Source organism: Topomyia yanbarensis, chromosome 3 (genome assembly GCF_030247195.1).
Source record: "Topomyia yanbarensis strain Yona2022 chromosome 3, ASM3024719v1, whole genome shotgun sequence".
Taxonomy (NCBI): Eukaryota; Metazoa; Arthropoda; class Insecta; order Diptera; family Culicidae; genus Topomyia; species Topomyia yanbarensis.
The window spans coordinates 290,415,395-290,433,393 of NC_080672.1; the positions used below are offsets into that span (position 1 = coordinate 290,415,395).

A 17,999-nucleotide genomic window follows, 5' to 3' on the forward strand; every position below is an offset into this window, starting at 1 on the left:
CAGACCTAACCCCCATTTTTTCTTAAATTTTATCAAAAGAGTTCACATTTTTAAGAACAATTCCGTTAAAAAAACTTATTTTAAACAGTTCTTCATTTTTTTATGATTTTTTAAAAATTACAAAATGCAAGAATGTTGAATATTTTTTTCACCAAATCAAGAATGGTGGGAGCCAAAAAATCTATTTAAGCAGCACTGTTTTACATATTTCGGATTATGTTATCGGCAACACTGCAAATGAAGTGGTGGGCCACGGTACAATCAACGACACGACCTGAAACTTCATGAAATCTTTTGAAGAGAAAGTGTGCGAGTAATTTACCGCCAGTTACCAGTTCATTGAGTCGCCCCTCGATACGACCAAAAAATATTTTTTTCAGCAACACTAGGTTTGTTCCAGTACACGGAAGTCACTCCCTGTTGCTCCGGAGCAAAAAATTCTTGCTCCTTTTCACTCCGATTTGCTACCAGAAGAAGAAAAAGAAAAGAAGATAATACAGGAACGATTTTCTCCCTGTTTGCTCCGGAGTACTTCCAGTTTCTCCTGGTACTGGAACAAACCTACTTTTTGTTTATTTTATTTTCTGTTGCTGTATAGCAACCATTTTATGTTTACAGGTAGCGTTCTTTCGTTCGATGTGGAAGGAAAGACAAGCTTTGAAATCCCGCTGAATCGTTTCCCAGTGTAATGCCGGAAAGAACGAAGTTACAGTCGAATTTCACCGGAACGATGAAGCTCCGGTGAATTTGATGGAAATGCGGTTCCACATTCCAACAGCGGAATCGGCTGAAATTGACCCTGTCGAAGCATTCCAGGAGCAGGTGATGAGACAGGCTTCCGTAATTTCTGCGTCTGGTGACGCCGGTGACGCAATTGCTATATTCCGAGAGATACATTGCCTGACACCGCGTATTCCAGAGCTTTTTCCAGCTGCACGGTAAGACGTATGATTTTAAGATTCCGACGTCGTCGGTGCTGCGGTTGTTCCTGCTGCCGCATAAGGACAACCGGCAAATGTTTTTCGTCATTTCGTTGGATCCGCCGACAAAGCAGGGTCAAACTCGTTACCACTTTCTGGTGACGCTGTTCCAGGTATGAGGATAAACTTACTAAAGAGCTCGCTGGACCGGTGTACGAAGTACTCGGAAAGATTATGAAAGTCATCATAAACCGAAAGCTGATCGGACCGGGAACTTTTATCGGGTGAGCTTTGCTTTATTTGAATCCCAATCCCTAACGGCTTAAGTCGGGTTAATTTAATTTAAATATATTTTGCCTCGTTTTCAGTCATTCGGGAACTCCTGCAATTGGATGTTCTTTCAAGGCAGCTGCAGGTTATCTCTACCCACTGGAACGAGGATTCATCTACGTCCACAAGCCACCGGTTCACATTCGTTTCGAGGAAATCACATCGGTGAACTTTGCTCGCAGTGGTGGCTCCACTCGAAGTTTTGATTTTGAAATCGAGCTAAAAGCAGGCAACATCTACACGTTCAGCAGTATCGAGAAGAAAGAGTACGGGAAACTGTTCGATTTCATCTCGTCCAAGAAATTGCACGTGAAGAACATTGGAAAGGATGGCAAAAGCAACTACAAGGAGGACTTTGCCGATTCGGATAATGAGGCTGAACCGGATGCCTATCTGGCGAGGGTAAAGCCCGAAGCAAAGGAGCGAGATGATGACGATGACGATGATGATTCGGAAGAATCGACCGATGAGGACTTCAACCCGAACCAGGCAGAATCGGATGTGGGGGACGAGTTTGATTCAAATGTGGAATCTACCTCCGATGACGACTCGGATGATGCTGGTAGCGACCGGCTACGGCCTTTATGATGTGGTTGAACGCAAGTCGGGAGAAGATAAAGAAGGACAATCCGGGAATCTCCGTCGCCGAAATTGCCAAAAAGGGTGGTGAGATGTGGAAGGATTTGAAGGACAAGCATGAATGGGAACAGAAAGCAGCCAAGGCAAAGGAGGAGTATGCAGAAGCATTGAAAGCCTACAAGGAAGCAGGAGGCGATGAAGGGGGCGGAGCAAGCGAAGATGATGGTGGAAAAGCGACCAAGAAGCGCAAGAAGGAAGCAAGTTCCCCCAAGAAACCTGCTTCGGCTACGGCAATGAAGGGAAGCGGCTTCAAGAGTAAGGAGTACATCTCCGTCGATGACTCCAGTAGCGGCGGTGACGATGACAATAAGATAAACATAAAACCCGCAAACAAATTCCATTAGCCATACTTATGAAATACATAATCGTCTAATGGAATCAATATTGTGCAGGTTCATAAGTCCTGACTTAAGAAATTCTTAAGCCTTTTTTCATCAGTGTAGTGTAACTGTGCTCGAAATGTTTTATTTGATTATTTTTATTCAACAGAAATCTGAAAAATCCGACTCGGAACCTGAATCAGAAGCGTCGGCAAGTGAATCCGCCGAGGAAGAGGAGGAAGCGAATGAAGCAAACAGCGACTAAACTATCGGGAGCGAAAAATGGATTCTCTTTGACCTAAATATTCTCACGTTTGCACAGTTGGATAATACATAAGTGCGTAATAGACACCAAGACAATTCAATGTAAAAGCGCAGTTTTATTTACGTTTCCGCACTTTTAGTCGCACTTATTATGTGCGCAATGCGCTATAACAACTTTAAAGTTAAACTTAAATGTTTCTGTAACGGAATTTTCGGCATGCTTTCCCTCGCGTAACTTTTCCAGTACGTCTACTAAAGATATGCTGGCTTCACTGATGGCATTAAGATGTTTCGCATCCGACATGTCAGTGACTTTATTCCAAACACTCTTAACATACTCTGGTGTAACATCATCATCGATTGATGTACGGAGAATTGATCCTTTTCCCCTAACAAAATGGACCTATGTGGCCCAACCAGCTGCACTTTCAATTATTGCCCCCGTATTCTGACAGGATTGATGACACAGATAAGCAACGACCGGAGCAATCAATTTAGGTTCTGAAAATCAAAGAAAAAATGAATTTACTTCGCCAGTTTTAAATTCAATGAAACTCACTAAGCTCATTGAACAAAACCTCTGGAAGTATTCCCTCGGTCATCCTTGACGCAGCCGTTGGAACGATTACATTGCATTGAATGTTATTTTTAGCTCCCTCGATTGCGACTGTGTTGGCTAACCCGACCAATCCTAGTTTGGCGGCACTATAATTGGCTTGGCCGAAATTTCCATAGACACCGGAGTTGCTGGATGTCATAATTATTCGACCATAGTTCTGTTTTTTCATGATCGCCCAGGCAGCTCGCGTCGTTAGGAAACTACCTTTCAAGTGCACATCATGAATAAGATTCCAGTCCTCATCGGAAATGCGAGCAAGACTCTTGTCTCGCAAAATTCCAGCATTGTTAATCAAAACATCAACACGGCCAAATGCTTCCATTGCAGTCTGAATAATTTTATCCCCATCCACTACGGAGTTGTAATCTGGAACCGCGGTTCCGCCAGCCGCTCGGATTTCCTGTACCACATTATCGGCTGCATTCGATTTGCCCTGACCGTGAAAATTGCCACCCAAATCATTCACCACAACCTTTGCACCGCGGGAACCGAACAGCAAGGCATATTCGCGATCTAGACCAGCACCGGCACCGGTAACGACCACCACTCGGCGATCGTAGCGCAGTTGATTCTCGTTAGCTGATACCATTTTCTCTCCGCACCCAAGCTGATTGACCTCTGGAATGAGCAAATTCGGCGCCGGGAAGCTTATTTGTTCACCAATAATCATAAAATTAATTTTAAAGAATTGAATATTCCAACCAGTTTATTTATAGTCACAATATTGTAACCATGGGTTACTGTTATTAGAAAAAAAAATATAGCAACAGATTCGTCAGAGCTGCTAGTTTCATGAATATTTTAAGCAAACATCAAATTTGACATTTCCAGTTACCTGAGTCACTGAGGGGTAGTCAGATTTGAGATACAGTTTCGGAATGCAAGTGTCTAGTCGTGTCGTTGGTACAATATTCATTAGTGACATTAAACAAATTGAATGAATTTCATGCTTGATTTCATGTCATTTTTTTGCCAGTCCTAGGTTTCTTCTGATCTTAATCCTTTTAAGAATAAAACTTAACCCGTGCGATTAAAAAAAATTATCGCGGACCACATTAACAGCTAATCAAAGTAATCGCCTACGTAGTCGTTTGAAGTCCAGTGTTAATGCGAAATCAGTTTTCGTAAACAAAATCGTATGGATAGAATATGAACAGCTTGCCAGGCATACTCCGGAATGCTTCATTAACATAGATCGCTTTATACTATTTTTTACAAGTTCCTAACGGTACGCAATTCATTCTGCAAGGAGTTTAATGATTGCCAAGCGGATAATCCAAATACGCTCTTGTTTCTCATGGGGTTTTCGATTGATTGACACCGGTGTAGTGGAGTGCACTGAAACTGCACCGTTTTTGCACTTTCTAGCAGAAGTGCAGAAAATTGGGTATGTTCCATTGACACTTCTGCTAGAAAGTGCAAAACCAGTGCAATCCACTACACCGGTGTCAATCAATCGAAAACCCCATCAAGAGCCGTTTTAGCTTGATCACGAAACTGAGATAGGTTCTAACCCCAACCACTGTTAGTGTACACATTTGTGTTACATTTTAGCCGTAGTTGAGATTAGAACCTCACTCATGGGATTTTCGATTGATTGACACCGGTGTAGTGGATTGCACTGGTTTTGCACTTTCTAGCAGAAGTGTCAATGGAACATACCCAGTTTTCTGCACTTCTACTAGAAAGTTAAAAAACGGTGCAGTTTTAGTGCACTCCACTACACCGGTGTCAATCAATCGAAAACCCCATCAGTTTCGCCTGAAGCAAAAACGGCATTCTTTTTCACTCTTGCAAGAATCACAGTGCACACCGATATCGCTAGTTCCGTTCATTTCTATGCCGATTACTTGGTTCATCGGGTTCTCTCAGCGGTGTTAAAATAAACCGATCCGCCTGCCGAACACCGGCGAAGCTGAACAATGCTATTTTTGTAATATATTTTCGATGGTTATGCACTGGTGTAATACCGTGAACTGGTGTGATTGTGAGAATAGGGTCCCTCGTGTTGCCCTCTTAAAAAACTTCAAAGTGTTGCACTTCTGCCAAATTAACCCGGTGCATATCAACCAAAAACCCCAAACGATTTAAATACGAACAAGAATGAGGTAACTGTACTGGATATAGAAAAATCGTTTTTTACCCATCGGAAGTTTCGATACTGAGTATAACTAACTATGCCGTACATATTCAGTGTCATTGTGTTTTATAATATCATCGAATAACCAACAGACAAGAAAACACGCAATACATTTATTATATTTTAAAAATTCATAAAAAATCACATATTTAGACTAAACTGACTCAACAAAATAATACCTCAACCTTCGATATCGGAGCTTTTTAAACGGTTTATTTTGTTCAGAATATGGCAGAAACGTGGCGATCGCCATGTAAATCAAGTTGGGCAATATCGTGTACTGAATGGTGACGAATTACTATGTCGCTCCTTCCGCATCCGTGCGACAAGGTGAAGTGGCCTACTATACAAAAACTGATATACCAAAAACAATTGATTGACTACATTTATTGTTCTCCTTAGGTACTAGCGACGCTAACAGCAGCAGCACCAATCGTAGGAACTGTTTCTTTAAATTCCTAACCAGCAAGCATCGAACATGTCTTCCTAATCTTCCGCTACACCACTCGATTTTTCGCGGCATCTTGGCCATTAACATTCGCAAACTGTCCGCATCGTCGTCCTCTTTTTCGAAATCTCGCCACTTCAGTACACGGGATTGTTCCGCAGGATTGTTCAAACTTTTTTTCACTTCCTTGGAAGCACAAAGGTAAAATTCACTTTATCTTTGAAAATACGCAAAAAATATGCTATTGGCACCGTGACAAAGTGGAGCACTTCAATCAACGACAATATTTCAACGCAAATCGTTCATTTCTTCGCTATTCAAGAAAATCCGTAAAACAAAAAAAACGTGCTGCATAAACATCTGATGGACGTTCGTGCCCCGGCACACAGGCAGTCATATTACCATTACGTACAAAGTAGTTTCTGCATAAGCATCAAATTTCAAGACAAATCACCATGTTACCAGTCGAGAACGACGAATCAATTAGGACAAACCTCCTGGCGCTCGACTTGGTGTTGTACTCAAAATTCATCATAATCATCTGGAGATAACCACACAAGCAGAAAAATGTATTGTAGCTATAACAATATTCTGGTTCAAACTCAATAATAATTATTATCTCAGGGCTAAACATATTCAATAATTGATTTAATTCAGATTATTGTTATTTTTACAATAAATTCTGGTTTTGACGTTGCTAGATTTAAACCACATTGTCGATTGAATCAACAATAAAATTATTGAAACAATTGACATTGTGTTATTGATCGAATGATGTAAGCACGATTAGTTCAACAATATTCTGATTTTGAAGCAACAAATAATGTGGTAAACAATTCCTATTTAAATGTTTATTTATTTTCAATAAAAATAAAACATTTTTTATTGAATTTTTATTTATAATAAATTGTGCTTACAGGTTCATTTGTCAGACAAGTTTCATCATTTCCGATTTGTTCTGAAAGATAGAAAGATAATATGACTCAATATATTTAAATTATTTTAATATTTGCACTTACCCAGAGAGTATCCTTTACGTCAGTATATAATTGTAGCACTACCCCGGAACTGTCCTGTATGTTGCAACTGGGTTGGGAAGTCTGTGAAAACAGAAATTTTACATTTAGTAAAGAAATAATTATGAAACCGCGGTTTTGCTTTGGTTTTCTTACTTACATGTATGAATAAAAATACCTACGGTGCACAGAATACACACAAAAATACACAATACACGTTGATTTGCTACTATGCAAGACCAAGATAAAACAAAATTTGGTTGAAGTAAAAATAATATTGTTAGTTCAACAATAAAACAATGTATACTTAACAATAAATGAGTTTTGAATTAATAATAGAGTGAAGATTTAAATCATAAATGAATATTGTTGGTTTAAGCGTTTGAAATTTCGCTGCGTGTACAATACATTTTTCTGCGTGTAGACTGGAAGGACACATTGTCAAAAGCACCCTCAATATCTACACTGAAAAAAATCCAAACGTTAATTCTATTTGCTTCAAACCGCTTAAAATTCATATGAAGAAGAAATGCTATTGTTATCTCGCGCACACATATCTTCTATGTGTCAACTGTATAAACTATGTATGAACACACATAAGTTATATGTGCATATTGTTATAGAATGGGGTTTTATGTGCCAAATAGTTATGAAAGGTGAATGTAAGATTAATATTTCTTGTAAATACACACATTAGGTTTATGTGCCAGCAAATAGTGTCTATATGCCTCCGTTAATTGCAAAAATCTATGTGTAAAATCAATAGGCATAACGTTTACTTTTTTTTGAGTGTAGGAATACACCCAAGTTAGATTGCTTGAGCGAGAAGGCCTTCTCAATGTTGTAAATAACATCGTGAAGCAGAGTGATCGTGGACTTCCCACACTGATATGCATGTCGCATTTTGTGCAGTGGATATTCAACTAAACTAACGTTCCTGATGTGATGATCGATTATCCGTTCCAAAGCTTTCAGAAGAAAAGAACTTAAGCTGATAGGCTTAAAACTCTTGGTATCTTCATAGCTTGAGCGCCCCCCTTTGGGAATAAATCTAACAGTTATTGCTCGCCATGCTTTCGGGATATACCCGGTAGCAGGACTGGAAAGCAAAATCTTTTTCAATGCATGGACATACACGGAAGTGAAGTAAGATTGAGGGAATCTCTCATGAGTGAAAACTATTATCGAAAGATATCTGCTCGTAAACCTTCCACACTACAGAAGATGTGTATGGGTGTGAGGTTGGCCATCCCAGAGTGATATATACTCTTGAATTTCTTTTAGTGTAAAACAAAAGCCGTAATTTTTAAATGTTGCCTCGTTCGTTGTTCGCTTTAAACTACATTCAATAACAGTTCATGAAAATATTACTTAAAACATATTTCATTGGCGTGGTTCCGAAAAAAGTTCCCTTCAAATAATTACCCCATTTGCACTTCGCCTACGAATACATAGTTCGTCGCGTCGGCGTTGCAGAACTCTCCAGTTTGTTGTGTTGCTACACCGTGCCACTGATAGACAGCTGAGGTGTATCTGGTATTTCGAATTCTAAATATCCACAGTCAAAGGACCATCGATCTGTGTAGCCTTGTTTTCCATTGGTTTACGTTTTCGAACGCTAACCTTTTTAATAATTCGACGAGGTTGCGAAACTGGCGACCGATACTTGCGCCGTCTAGTAAGCGACTTGAGATACTTTAGATGGATTCGTAGCTCCTGTCTGATGGTTTCTCGGATTGTTTCTAGCTCGACCTCCTTTCTCTTCTGTCTTTTGGAATTGCTTGTTTTTCTCGTTTTTTCACCTTCTTTTTGAAAACTGTCCATGGTCTGCTGTAAAAACATTTGAATTTCATTGTTTAAATCATCATCCGAAATTTCTTGAGCCTCAATCGACATATCCTTGTTCGTGTCCGGACACGCCTGATCTTTGGATGCAGCAGACGGTGCATTCTTTGCTGTATCCGATTTTTCAGAAACAACTGCTGTGTGCTCTTTGGAAAGTACGGTTTGAAAGCTGCTATCCCCGTCAACACTAAGATAGATAACATCGCTACTGCTGCATGCTGCGAGCGAAGTCATGTTCGTTGTTTTGGTTGAGGTGCCACCGGAAACTTTACATGCAGAAACAACTGCAACAAAAAACAAATCCATTGCAACAAAAAACGAATTATTCATTCATTAGTACAAGGTATAGTATTCGTTAGATTGACAAACCTTTCTTATGCGGCACGACTTCTGCTCTGCTGTTATTCGAGGTAGCCTTTTCGGTTGATCAATGCAAATCTTCTTTAGAACATCAAAACTGCATACGCAGCAAACCGCCATTTATTAAAACAAAAAACGACACAGATTTTTCATTAGGGCCTAAGTCGCAATGTGATCTCGCCCTTCAGAATTCTCCGTATAGGAACGTTACGATACTTTCGATACTAGTACGGAATCGATATTTCTGTTTCCGATACTCGATTTTTTGTATCGATACTTCAAGCGTGATACTTTACTGATATCGATGCAATATTGACTACAGACACTTTATACACAGGCTGGCAAAGTGTTAAACATATACATTTCTGTGAGCCGTGTATATCGAGGTGTATATATACTACCGAGATGCATTATAGTATAGGCACAGATAACAAACGTTTAGGCTAGAACAAAATTTCTTCAAAAACCTGTGTAAACTTTCAAATTAATAAACGTTGGAAATCCGTGTTTCACTATTGCCATCTGCGCAACTGTTTGCTACACGTGTTTGACAGCCGCACTCTAACTGCATTGTATCGATCACTGCGCCATCTGCAAACGTTTTCCAAACGTGTTTCAGACGTCTAATTTATTCGGAATTTCAGTAGCGGGTATTTACACACGATTCAAATCGAGCCTAAACGTCTGTTATCTGTGGTATAGGTGTTCACATTCGTCATGTTTGAGTGTGTTGGTTTGTTGCTAGTGAAATTAATCATGGCGGCCCAGGACCGCGAAGCACATAATCAACAAACCGACCAATCGAAACGAAGCTTGTAAGCACGTGGTAAAAATAAGTATGGCGTCCGGGATCACAAAAGAGCAAATGTTTACATCACTAACCAGTCAGAATGAAGTATGGGACCACGTGCTTCTGTTTTCTTCTTCATTTCTTCTTGTTTGCCCGAAAAAAATGACAGCTGAGGCACACATAGAAAAAAATGTGTACACCTGTATACACCTCGATATACTACATTGCCGTTGTTTTGGGTTCGATTATAGACACTCATAGTAATAGACCAGCGAAGGTACTTTTATCGAGCCAAACGAACTGTCAAAATCCGGAGCCAAACGAGCAGACGTCATTCAATGCAAACAAGCAGAACAAGTATTGCGATTTTAGTTAAAAAAATATATTTTGTTATTCACAGTAGGCCTCACTTTTCGTGTTCGTATTAGTATTTCACAATGTTATTTAGAAAGATATTTATTGTGTTCAATATAACTACACAAAAAGCATTTTACTTATGCTCTTTTTAATCAACTTTGTGTTTCTGAAGAAATTAGATTTGTTTCTTTCTTTTCTCAATTTCTTGTTGCTCAGTACCAAACATATAACTTCTCTTTTGATTCATATATTGAACCACTTGAAAAATTATTTTGATAAAAACAGTCGAACACGTTCGAGCTTGCACATTTTTGGGTGATGCCAGTTTAACATGCTTGTTTTTCTAGTTGCCAGTTTTGCGATTTTTATATCCGCGAGTCTATTACTATGAGTGTTTATACCCGCTTGGAAGAAAAACGGCCAGCTAGCAAAAATCCGTCAGGATTCCGGCAGCTGTCAAAATTATCAAAATGGCGCTGCCAGAATTCAGCTATACTCCTTCCAGTTATGGCAGGCAGATTCGCCTCACCGGTTTTGTTTTGTTTATCGTTGTTTCATTTTCGCCATATTTATATTTTTCCAAGAAGAATAGTTTTGGCAGATGAAAAAATAAGAAGAAACAAATATTTTGGTTTCAAACAATGTAAGTAATATGAATTTAATGTCTCCAGACATGTTTTTATTATAAATTTAAATAAAATTTAAAAAAAATTAAGAAAAAATACAAGCAAAACCTGAAGCGGTAAAAAACCGGTCCTGCCGGTGCGTGTCTGGAAGAAATCCGGCAGAAAAAACCGTTAATAACCGAAAGGCGAAAAATTCTGCCAGAAACGGTTGTTGCATTTGAGCCGGCCGGCTGGGCAGCGCTCTGCCAGCCAGACCCCCAGAAATTCTGCCAGAGTTTTTATTTCGCTGCCGGCTATCTGGGGGGAATCCTGCCAGGCACGTCCGAGCGGGAATGGGTAACTGAATTTGAAATTTCGTAACACTGTTCAGGATCCCGATCCGGCAGCTGGATCCTTGATTGTATAGAGACCCGCTTGGAAGAAAAGCGAGCAGCCAGCAAAAATCCGTCAGGATTCCGGCAGCTGTCAAAATTATCAAAATGGCGCTGCCAGAATTCAGCTATACTCCTTCCAGTTATGGCAGGCAGATTCGCCTCACCGGTTCTTTTTTGTTTATCGTTGTTTCATTTTCGCCATATTTATATTTTTCCAAGAAGGATAGTTTTGGCAGATGAAAAAATAGGAAGAAACAAAGATTTTGGTTTCAAAAAATGTAAGTAATATGGATTTCATGTCTCCAGGCATGTTTTTATTATAAATTTACATAAAATTAAAAAAAAAATAAGAAAAAATACTAGCAAAACCTGAAGCGGTGCAAAACCGGTCCTGCCGGAGCGTGCCTGGCAGAAATCCGGCAGAAAAAACCGTTAATAACCGTAAGGCGAAAAATTCTGCCAGAAACGGTTGTTGCATTTGAGCCGGCCGGCTGGGCAGCGCTCTGCCAGCCAGACCACCAGGAATTCTGCCAGAGTTTTTATTTCGCTGCCGGCTATCTGGGGGGAATCCTGCACTGAAAAAAATCCAAACGTTAATTCTATTTGCTTCAAACCGCTTAAAATTCATATGAAGAAGAAATGCTATTGTTATCTCGCGCACACATATCTTCTATGTGTCAACTGTATAAACTATGTATGAACACACATAAGTTATATGTGCATATTGTTATAGAATGGGGTTTTATGTGCCAAATAGTTATGAAAGGTGAATGTAAGATTAATATTTCTTGTAAATACACACATTAGGTTTATGTGCCAGCAAATAGTGTCTATATGCCTCCGTTAATTGCAAAAATCTATGTGTAAAATCAATAGGCATAACGTTTACTTTTTTTTGAGTGTGCCAAGCACGTCCGAGCGGGGATGTGCGAAGACTGAAGCCAAAAGTACCAATCGAACCTACCCGCTCGGACGTGCCTGGCAGGATTCCCCCCAGATAGCCGGCAGCGAAATAAAAACTCTGGCAGAATTTCTGGGGGTCTGGCTGGCAGAGCGCTGCCCAGCCGGCCGGCTCAAATGCAACAACCGTTTCTGGCAGAATTTTTCGCCTTTCGGTTATTAACGGTTTTTTCTGCCGGATTTCTTCCAGACACGCACCGGCAGGACCGGTTTTTTACCGCTTCAGGTTTTGCTTGTATTTTTTCTTAATTTTTTTTAAATTTTATTTAAATTTATAATAAAAACATGTCTGGAGACATTAAATTCATATTACTTACATTGTTTGAAACCAAAATATTTGTTTCTTCTTATTTTTTCATCTGCCAAAACTATTCTTCTTGGAAAAATATAAATATGGCGAAAATGAAACAACGATAAACAAAACAAAACCGGTGAGGCGAATCTGCCTGCCATAACTGGAAGGAGTATAGCTGAATTCTGGCAGCGCCATTTTGATAATTTTGACAGCTGCCGGAATCCTGACGGATTTTTGCTAGCTGGCCGTTTTTCTTCCAAGCGGGTTTCTGCTTGCATTTACCGAAACCGACATTCAGATTCAACGACTCCCTCATTCATTCACTTTCCAGCTGACTGAAATTTCATGCAAAATCGAATGCTTGAGTGAGGAGGAAATATAAATTCATTCACCAACCAAAGCATTCATTTGTTATTATGTCGACAGTTTGAAGGCAGAAGTTAGCATCTTCTACATTTTCGAGCATAAGTGAACTGCGTAATCTATATCTGGTGCACTTTTGATCAATCCCTCTCAGGACTGGAATAGAAATAAAATTCATTTTGCTTCTGAAACCTAACATGTCCGTACCTGGAAGCGCTGCGTCGGGAGAACGAATGACGATGGAAACGAACCAAAAATTTCATTCATTCATGGCAGCGGGCATAAATTGAATTTCGTTTTTTTCAAGTTCATGCAGCGATGACAATTTTTTAAGCTCTGATTCTGAATGATAACAAACAAAACAGAAATTATGATTTCAAATGGGTTTATTTGTCGTGAAGTTTGATGGTTTGGGTCATAGGTGGTGCTAAAATTCCAGTTACTAGATTATGTTTTGGTTCCTAGCTTGACGGATTATTGTACCCATTTCGAATAAATTTTATCACTTCCCACCGGCTTTTTTTTTTTGGTTATATATTTTTAAGGATTTTCGGAGTTGATACCGATTTCTACAGTCAAGGGACCATCGAACTGTATAGCCTTGTTTTCCGTTGGTTTGCGTTTTGGAACAATCAACTTTTCAACGATGACTCGTCTTGGCGGACCTGACGGCCAATGTCTGCGCGGTCTAGTAAGCAATTTGAGAATTTTAACATGCTTTTGCAGTTCCTCTCTGACGGTTTTTCTAATAACTGTTTCGAGCTCTATTTTCTTTTTCTTCTGCCGTTTGCATATATTTGGTTTTCTACATACCGACTGGAAACTGTCGATGGTCTGTTGTATGCCATTCATAGCTTCTCGAGGCTCAAACGAGATATCCTCGTCATCCTTGATGGAGCAGCCTTGATATTTTGAATTCGCAGATGTGTCATGTGTTGTCTCCGGTTTTTTATAAATGATTTCTCTCGATGTGTGATCTTTAGAAAATGAGTCCTCTTCGTCATCAGTAACGTGCAAATCTTCAATCTCGCTGCTGCTGCCTTCTGCAGGCGAAGTCATGTTGGTTGTCCTGATTAATCAAGGTGCCACGACAAATAAAGTAAAACAAAATGAGAGTGGTATGTAGTAATTTTATGTTGGCCAATCTTTCATACGTGATCCGATACCTGTTCCGCTGTTTTCGATTAGATTGCAATGAGCCTTGCTTTGCTCCACCTTTTTTGGAACTCCGGATTTGGTTTCCTTAGCCCAGAAACCTGAAAACATCAATACAATTTCCGATACATGACGATCCCTTTGGGAATAAAAACGCTGTTAAATTACAGACACTTGGTACACAGACTAGCGAAGTGTCAAAAATTGCAGCCAAACCCCGGTCAAACCATTCGGAATCCTGAATGGAGTCAGCACAGAGAATTCTGAGTCGGAATCGGTTGTTGCATTTGATTTGAAATCCATACTGACTCCATTCAGGATTCCGAATCAAATTCCGGATGGTTTGACCGGGATCCTTCTGGATTATAGTTAGTACATTCATAGTTAGGCGAATACATCGGCCGAAAAACTGACAGCTCCTATTTCAGGAAGAAAACACTGGCATCCCATGCAAATTAAAGAGGCGAATGACCATAAGGTTAAAACCTCTATAATCAAAATAAAACAAAACACATGCAAATTTTCAAGCCCTAGCTTAGTAGTTTCGTTGTTGACGTCTTGGGTTTTGGGTAAGAACTAGAGAAACTCTAGAAAGAGAACTGCGGAGAGAAGAACAGCATTTTTGGCAACGTATGTCCCGTCTTTGTATGGCAACACGTCCAATGTCCAAGGCTAAACCCGAATCCAATAGATTCAAAATAGAGTGTCCGCAGTTCTCTTTCTAGAATTTTTGTAGTAAGAACTCTATAATAATACCTTTTATTTAATATCTTGTTTTGGGTGAGACTAGAAAAACTCTAGTAAGAGAACTGCAGAGAAAAAACAGCATTTTTGGCACCGTATGCCCCGGCATTGTATGACAACAAGTCCAATGTTATAAGGATAGGTAATGTTCGATTAGATTCGTTTTTGGACAGCTAAACGCGAATCGAATCGATCCAAAATGGAATCTCCGCAGCTCTCTTTCTAGAGGTTTTCTAGGTCACACCAAATACAAATATGTTAATACGGAATGCTCTGATGATTTTTCGAGGACACATTTTATAACCCAGGTACACCGATAAAGGTACACTGAAATATTATTAAAACTGGCGTCACTGGGGCTGAATTGTATTTGGTCAGACTATCAACTGTTTTCGTTTAGGTGTGAATAATTAGTTAGCACTCAACTTCTGAGTCGAATAAACTTGTTTACTATTGCTGAGAAGTCGTGCACGAGCAAATTTTCGAATTTTATGCCTTTCGAAGTTGCTATCAGGGTAACGTCGGCCCTTTTAATTTTCTCTTGAGTTCAGGTCGTCGCGAGCGTTTACGTGATGAGACGGCGCGAAAACACATTCCGCATAGATTATGCAAATCTTCCACGGAAACCATCTTATGAAGAGCTACACAGCTTTGTAAGTACGATTCTCGAGCTACAGAAGGAACAAGTGGTTCTTATTCAACCCAGCCGAAGTCTTGGATGCGCCTTCGTTAAGGTCAGTGAACTGTCGGTGGCACAAAGAGTCGTCCAGGAACACGACAACAAGCACGAGACGGAGATCGACGTGCAAAATAAGGATCACGATGGAGGATAGGGCAGTGGAAGTGAAATTGTTTGATCTCTCCGAAGACGTTACCGATGAGAAAATTGTCGAGTTTCTACGAACGTATGATGACGTTCTTTCGATTTACGAAATGATGTGGGACGAAAGGTACGTTTTCGGTGGTATACCGACGGTAGCGAAAATGCTCGTGAAAACAAATATACCATCCTTTGTCACCATAGATGGAGAGTGCACTGCTCTACCATACTATGGCCAACAGCAAACGTGTCGCCACTGTAGCGAATTCGTACACAGTGGCATCTCGTGTATACAAAACAAAAAACTTCTGAGGCAAAACTAGCCGCCGACAAGGACAATGCTTCATACGCAAACGTCGCAAAGCAACCAGCCAGACCGAAGCCGCAACCGATGGCAAAAAGCTACTAATGATCAAGCCATCGGTCTCGAGACACTCGCTACCGCTGCTGTCTCCGAATACATCGGTATCTCAGCTGAAACAAGCTACAGTAGTACCTGCGACTGCTCTCGCACACACAAGCAGACCCCAACAAACAAATAAACAGTCGGAATCTGATCTCCCCTAGGGGCAGATCACTCTAGAAATGTATAACAAATTTGCATCAACTTAGAAAAAATGCATTTAATTTCCATTTTTGCATCAACTTTGCACTCCCTCGCAGAAAAGATTACTTAACAATCGTCCTACGCTGATCCACTTTGTTCGATGTTTTGTTGAATGTAGGGCGGTTTTTTTGCAGGGTTTTGACGTCTTACACGCAACGCAAAATACATTGCACGCAACGCAAAATGCATTACGAATTTCTATTTTGATGGAAAGAAATGCATTTATTTTCGCTGATTTTTAAAAATGCATCACAAGTGATCTCCCTCTAGGCCATAAAGGCACGCCGAATGACGGCGCGTTCAAAGCTCCCCATCAACTACCGCCACCGATCGCCAGCGGCGAAACGCAAAGACGACCAGCGACGAATGAATACAGAAACGGTGGTGAAGATACCGATCGATTCACGACATCTAATGGCAGCAGACGATCACTCCGTCGTCCGCCAGGCAAAAAGCAACGACAAGACGTATACGAAGACACGGCTGACGAAGATTTAGTCTTATAATGCAGCACACCAGCTACAACATCGCCACAATCAATATAAATACGATCACGAAATCGACCAAGCTTAATGCCCTGCAAACATTTACCCGAACAGTGGATCTCGACATCGTGTTTCTGCAGGAAGTGGAAATCGAGCAACTCTCCCTGCCTGGCTACAATGTGATCTGCAACATTGATCATGCTAGAAGAGGAACGGCCATAGCACTGAAAGAGCACATACGATTTTCTCACATCGAGAAAAGTCTAGATGGTCGCCTAATATCGCTACGAATACAGAACACAACACTTTGCAATGTGTACGCTCCGTCCGGCAATGCAATGCGAGCCGAACGGGAGATGTTTTTCAACAACACGATAGCCTACTACCTTAGGCACGTGATTTTAGCAGGAGACCTCAACTGCGTACTTCGGCAGTGTGATACGACGGGTGATAACACGAGTCCCTCCCTCCAAGCAACCATCCAACAGATGCAATTACAGGTCTATGCAATCAACTGAGAAACGCAAACACCCATGTCTGCTGTTTCACAAACCACAAAGCTGTCACCGCCCGAATATGCCTTCCTCACCTCGGCAGGGAGCCAGGACGTGGCTTCTGGTCCCTTCGTTCTCATCTGCTGACTGCTGATAACGTTGACGAGTATCAAATCCGCTGGCAATACTGGACACGCCAGCGCCGGCTTTTCCATTCATGGATGAGTTGGTAGCTGGAATCAACGATGCAAAATGCCTACCTTTTCTGCGGCTGTAATTTTTCTGCCTACATTCTCATTTCTCTTTCGACGCTGCTGTCGTTCGCTAATGCAGGACGCCCAGCGCTGTACGGCAGTCTGTAAGCAAAGCAGTAACATGACAAAAAATACTGCCCCCAGTACAGCCACCAGACGCGAGCGGTACAGCTTCACTTTCCTTATTTTACACTTTTTAATATTTTTAATCTATTCAATATTTTTAATCACAAACGACGACAATTAATGCGGTTCGTTTACGCCACGATCGGCATCAACGCTTTCGTGTGCGGGCCTCTCCCTTTGACTATGCAGAGAACAAACTTTACTACGTCACACTCTTACCGAGCAGTCGGAGTACAGCAGCAAAACGAAAATGTATTCTACTGCTGTACGGGAAAATGTACTCGGTTTGGCTACCGTTCTGGCAAGATCTGTAATGATGCGTCGCTGTAAATATAACGAAAAAATGTAGTTTACCGGTACTGTTGGCATCCCTGGCTGGAATACGCAAAGCCACGAATAAAATCGTTCTTCCGATGGATCTCAAAATCAACATTCGACGATTTTCACCGTGAACAACAGCGCCTGTATACCCAGCTGCGCATGGCGTACGATGGATACTATCGAGATCCTACGATGATAACTACTAACAACCGCCTGAAAGCAAAAATGCTGACACACCAGCGCGATTTCACGCACATGTTTGTGCGCGTCAACGAGACGTATATTGCTGGAGAACCACTCTCCACGTTTCAACTAGGAAAGAGAGAG

General features: G+C 40.7%; 2 protein-coding genes and 1 pseudogene across 2 annotated transcripts; 1 reads left to right on the forward strand and 2 right to left on the reverse strand.

The window, feature by feature from the left end:
- The first annotated feature begins 395 nt into the window (after nt 1-395).
- On the forward strand, nt 396-2,485 carry LOC131692506 (FACT complex subunit Ssrp1-like; annotated as a pseudogene).
- Nucleotides 2,486-2,569: 84 nt separating this feature from the next.
- Nucleotides 2,570-3,977, reverse strand: LOC131692507 (peroxisomal multifunctional enzyme type 2-like). Its single transcript, XM_058979596.1, has 2 exons — nt 3,033-3,977; nt 2,570-2,974 (listed from the first exon to the last, which is right to left on the reverse strand). Exons 1-2 carry the CDS (start codon nt 3,760-3,762, stop codon nt 2,877-2,879), a joined length of 828 nt encoding a protein of 275 aa, XP_058835579.1. The 5' UTR covers nt 3,763-3,977; the 3' UTR covers nt 2,570-2,876.
- A 4,112-nt stretch (nt 3,978-8,089) lies between these two features.
- Nucleotides 8,090-9,021, reverse strand: LOC131688475 (uncharacterized). Its single transcript, XM_058972752.1, has 2 exons — nt 8,911-9,021; nt 8,090-8,825 (listed from the first exon to the last, which is right to left on the reverse strand). The coding sequence occupies exon 2, from the start codon at nt 8,773-8,775 to the stop codon at nt 8,245-8,247; it is 531 nt and encodes a 176-aa protein (XP_058828735.1). The 5' UTR covers nt 8,776-8,825; nt 8,911-9,021; the 3' UTR covers nt 8,090-8,244.
- Between the last annotated feature and the right edge of the window lie 8,978 nt (nt 9,022-17,999).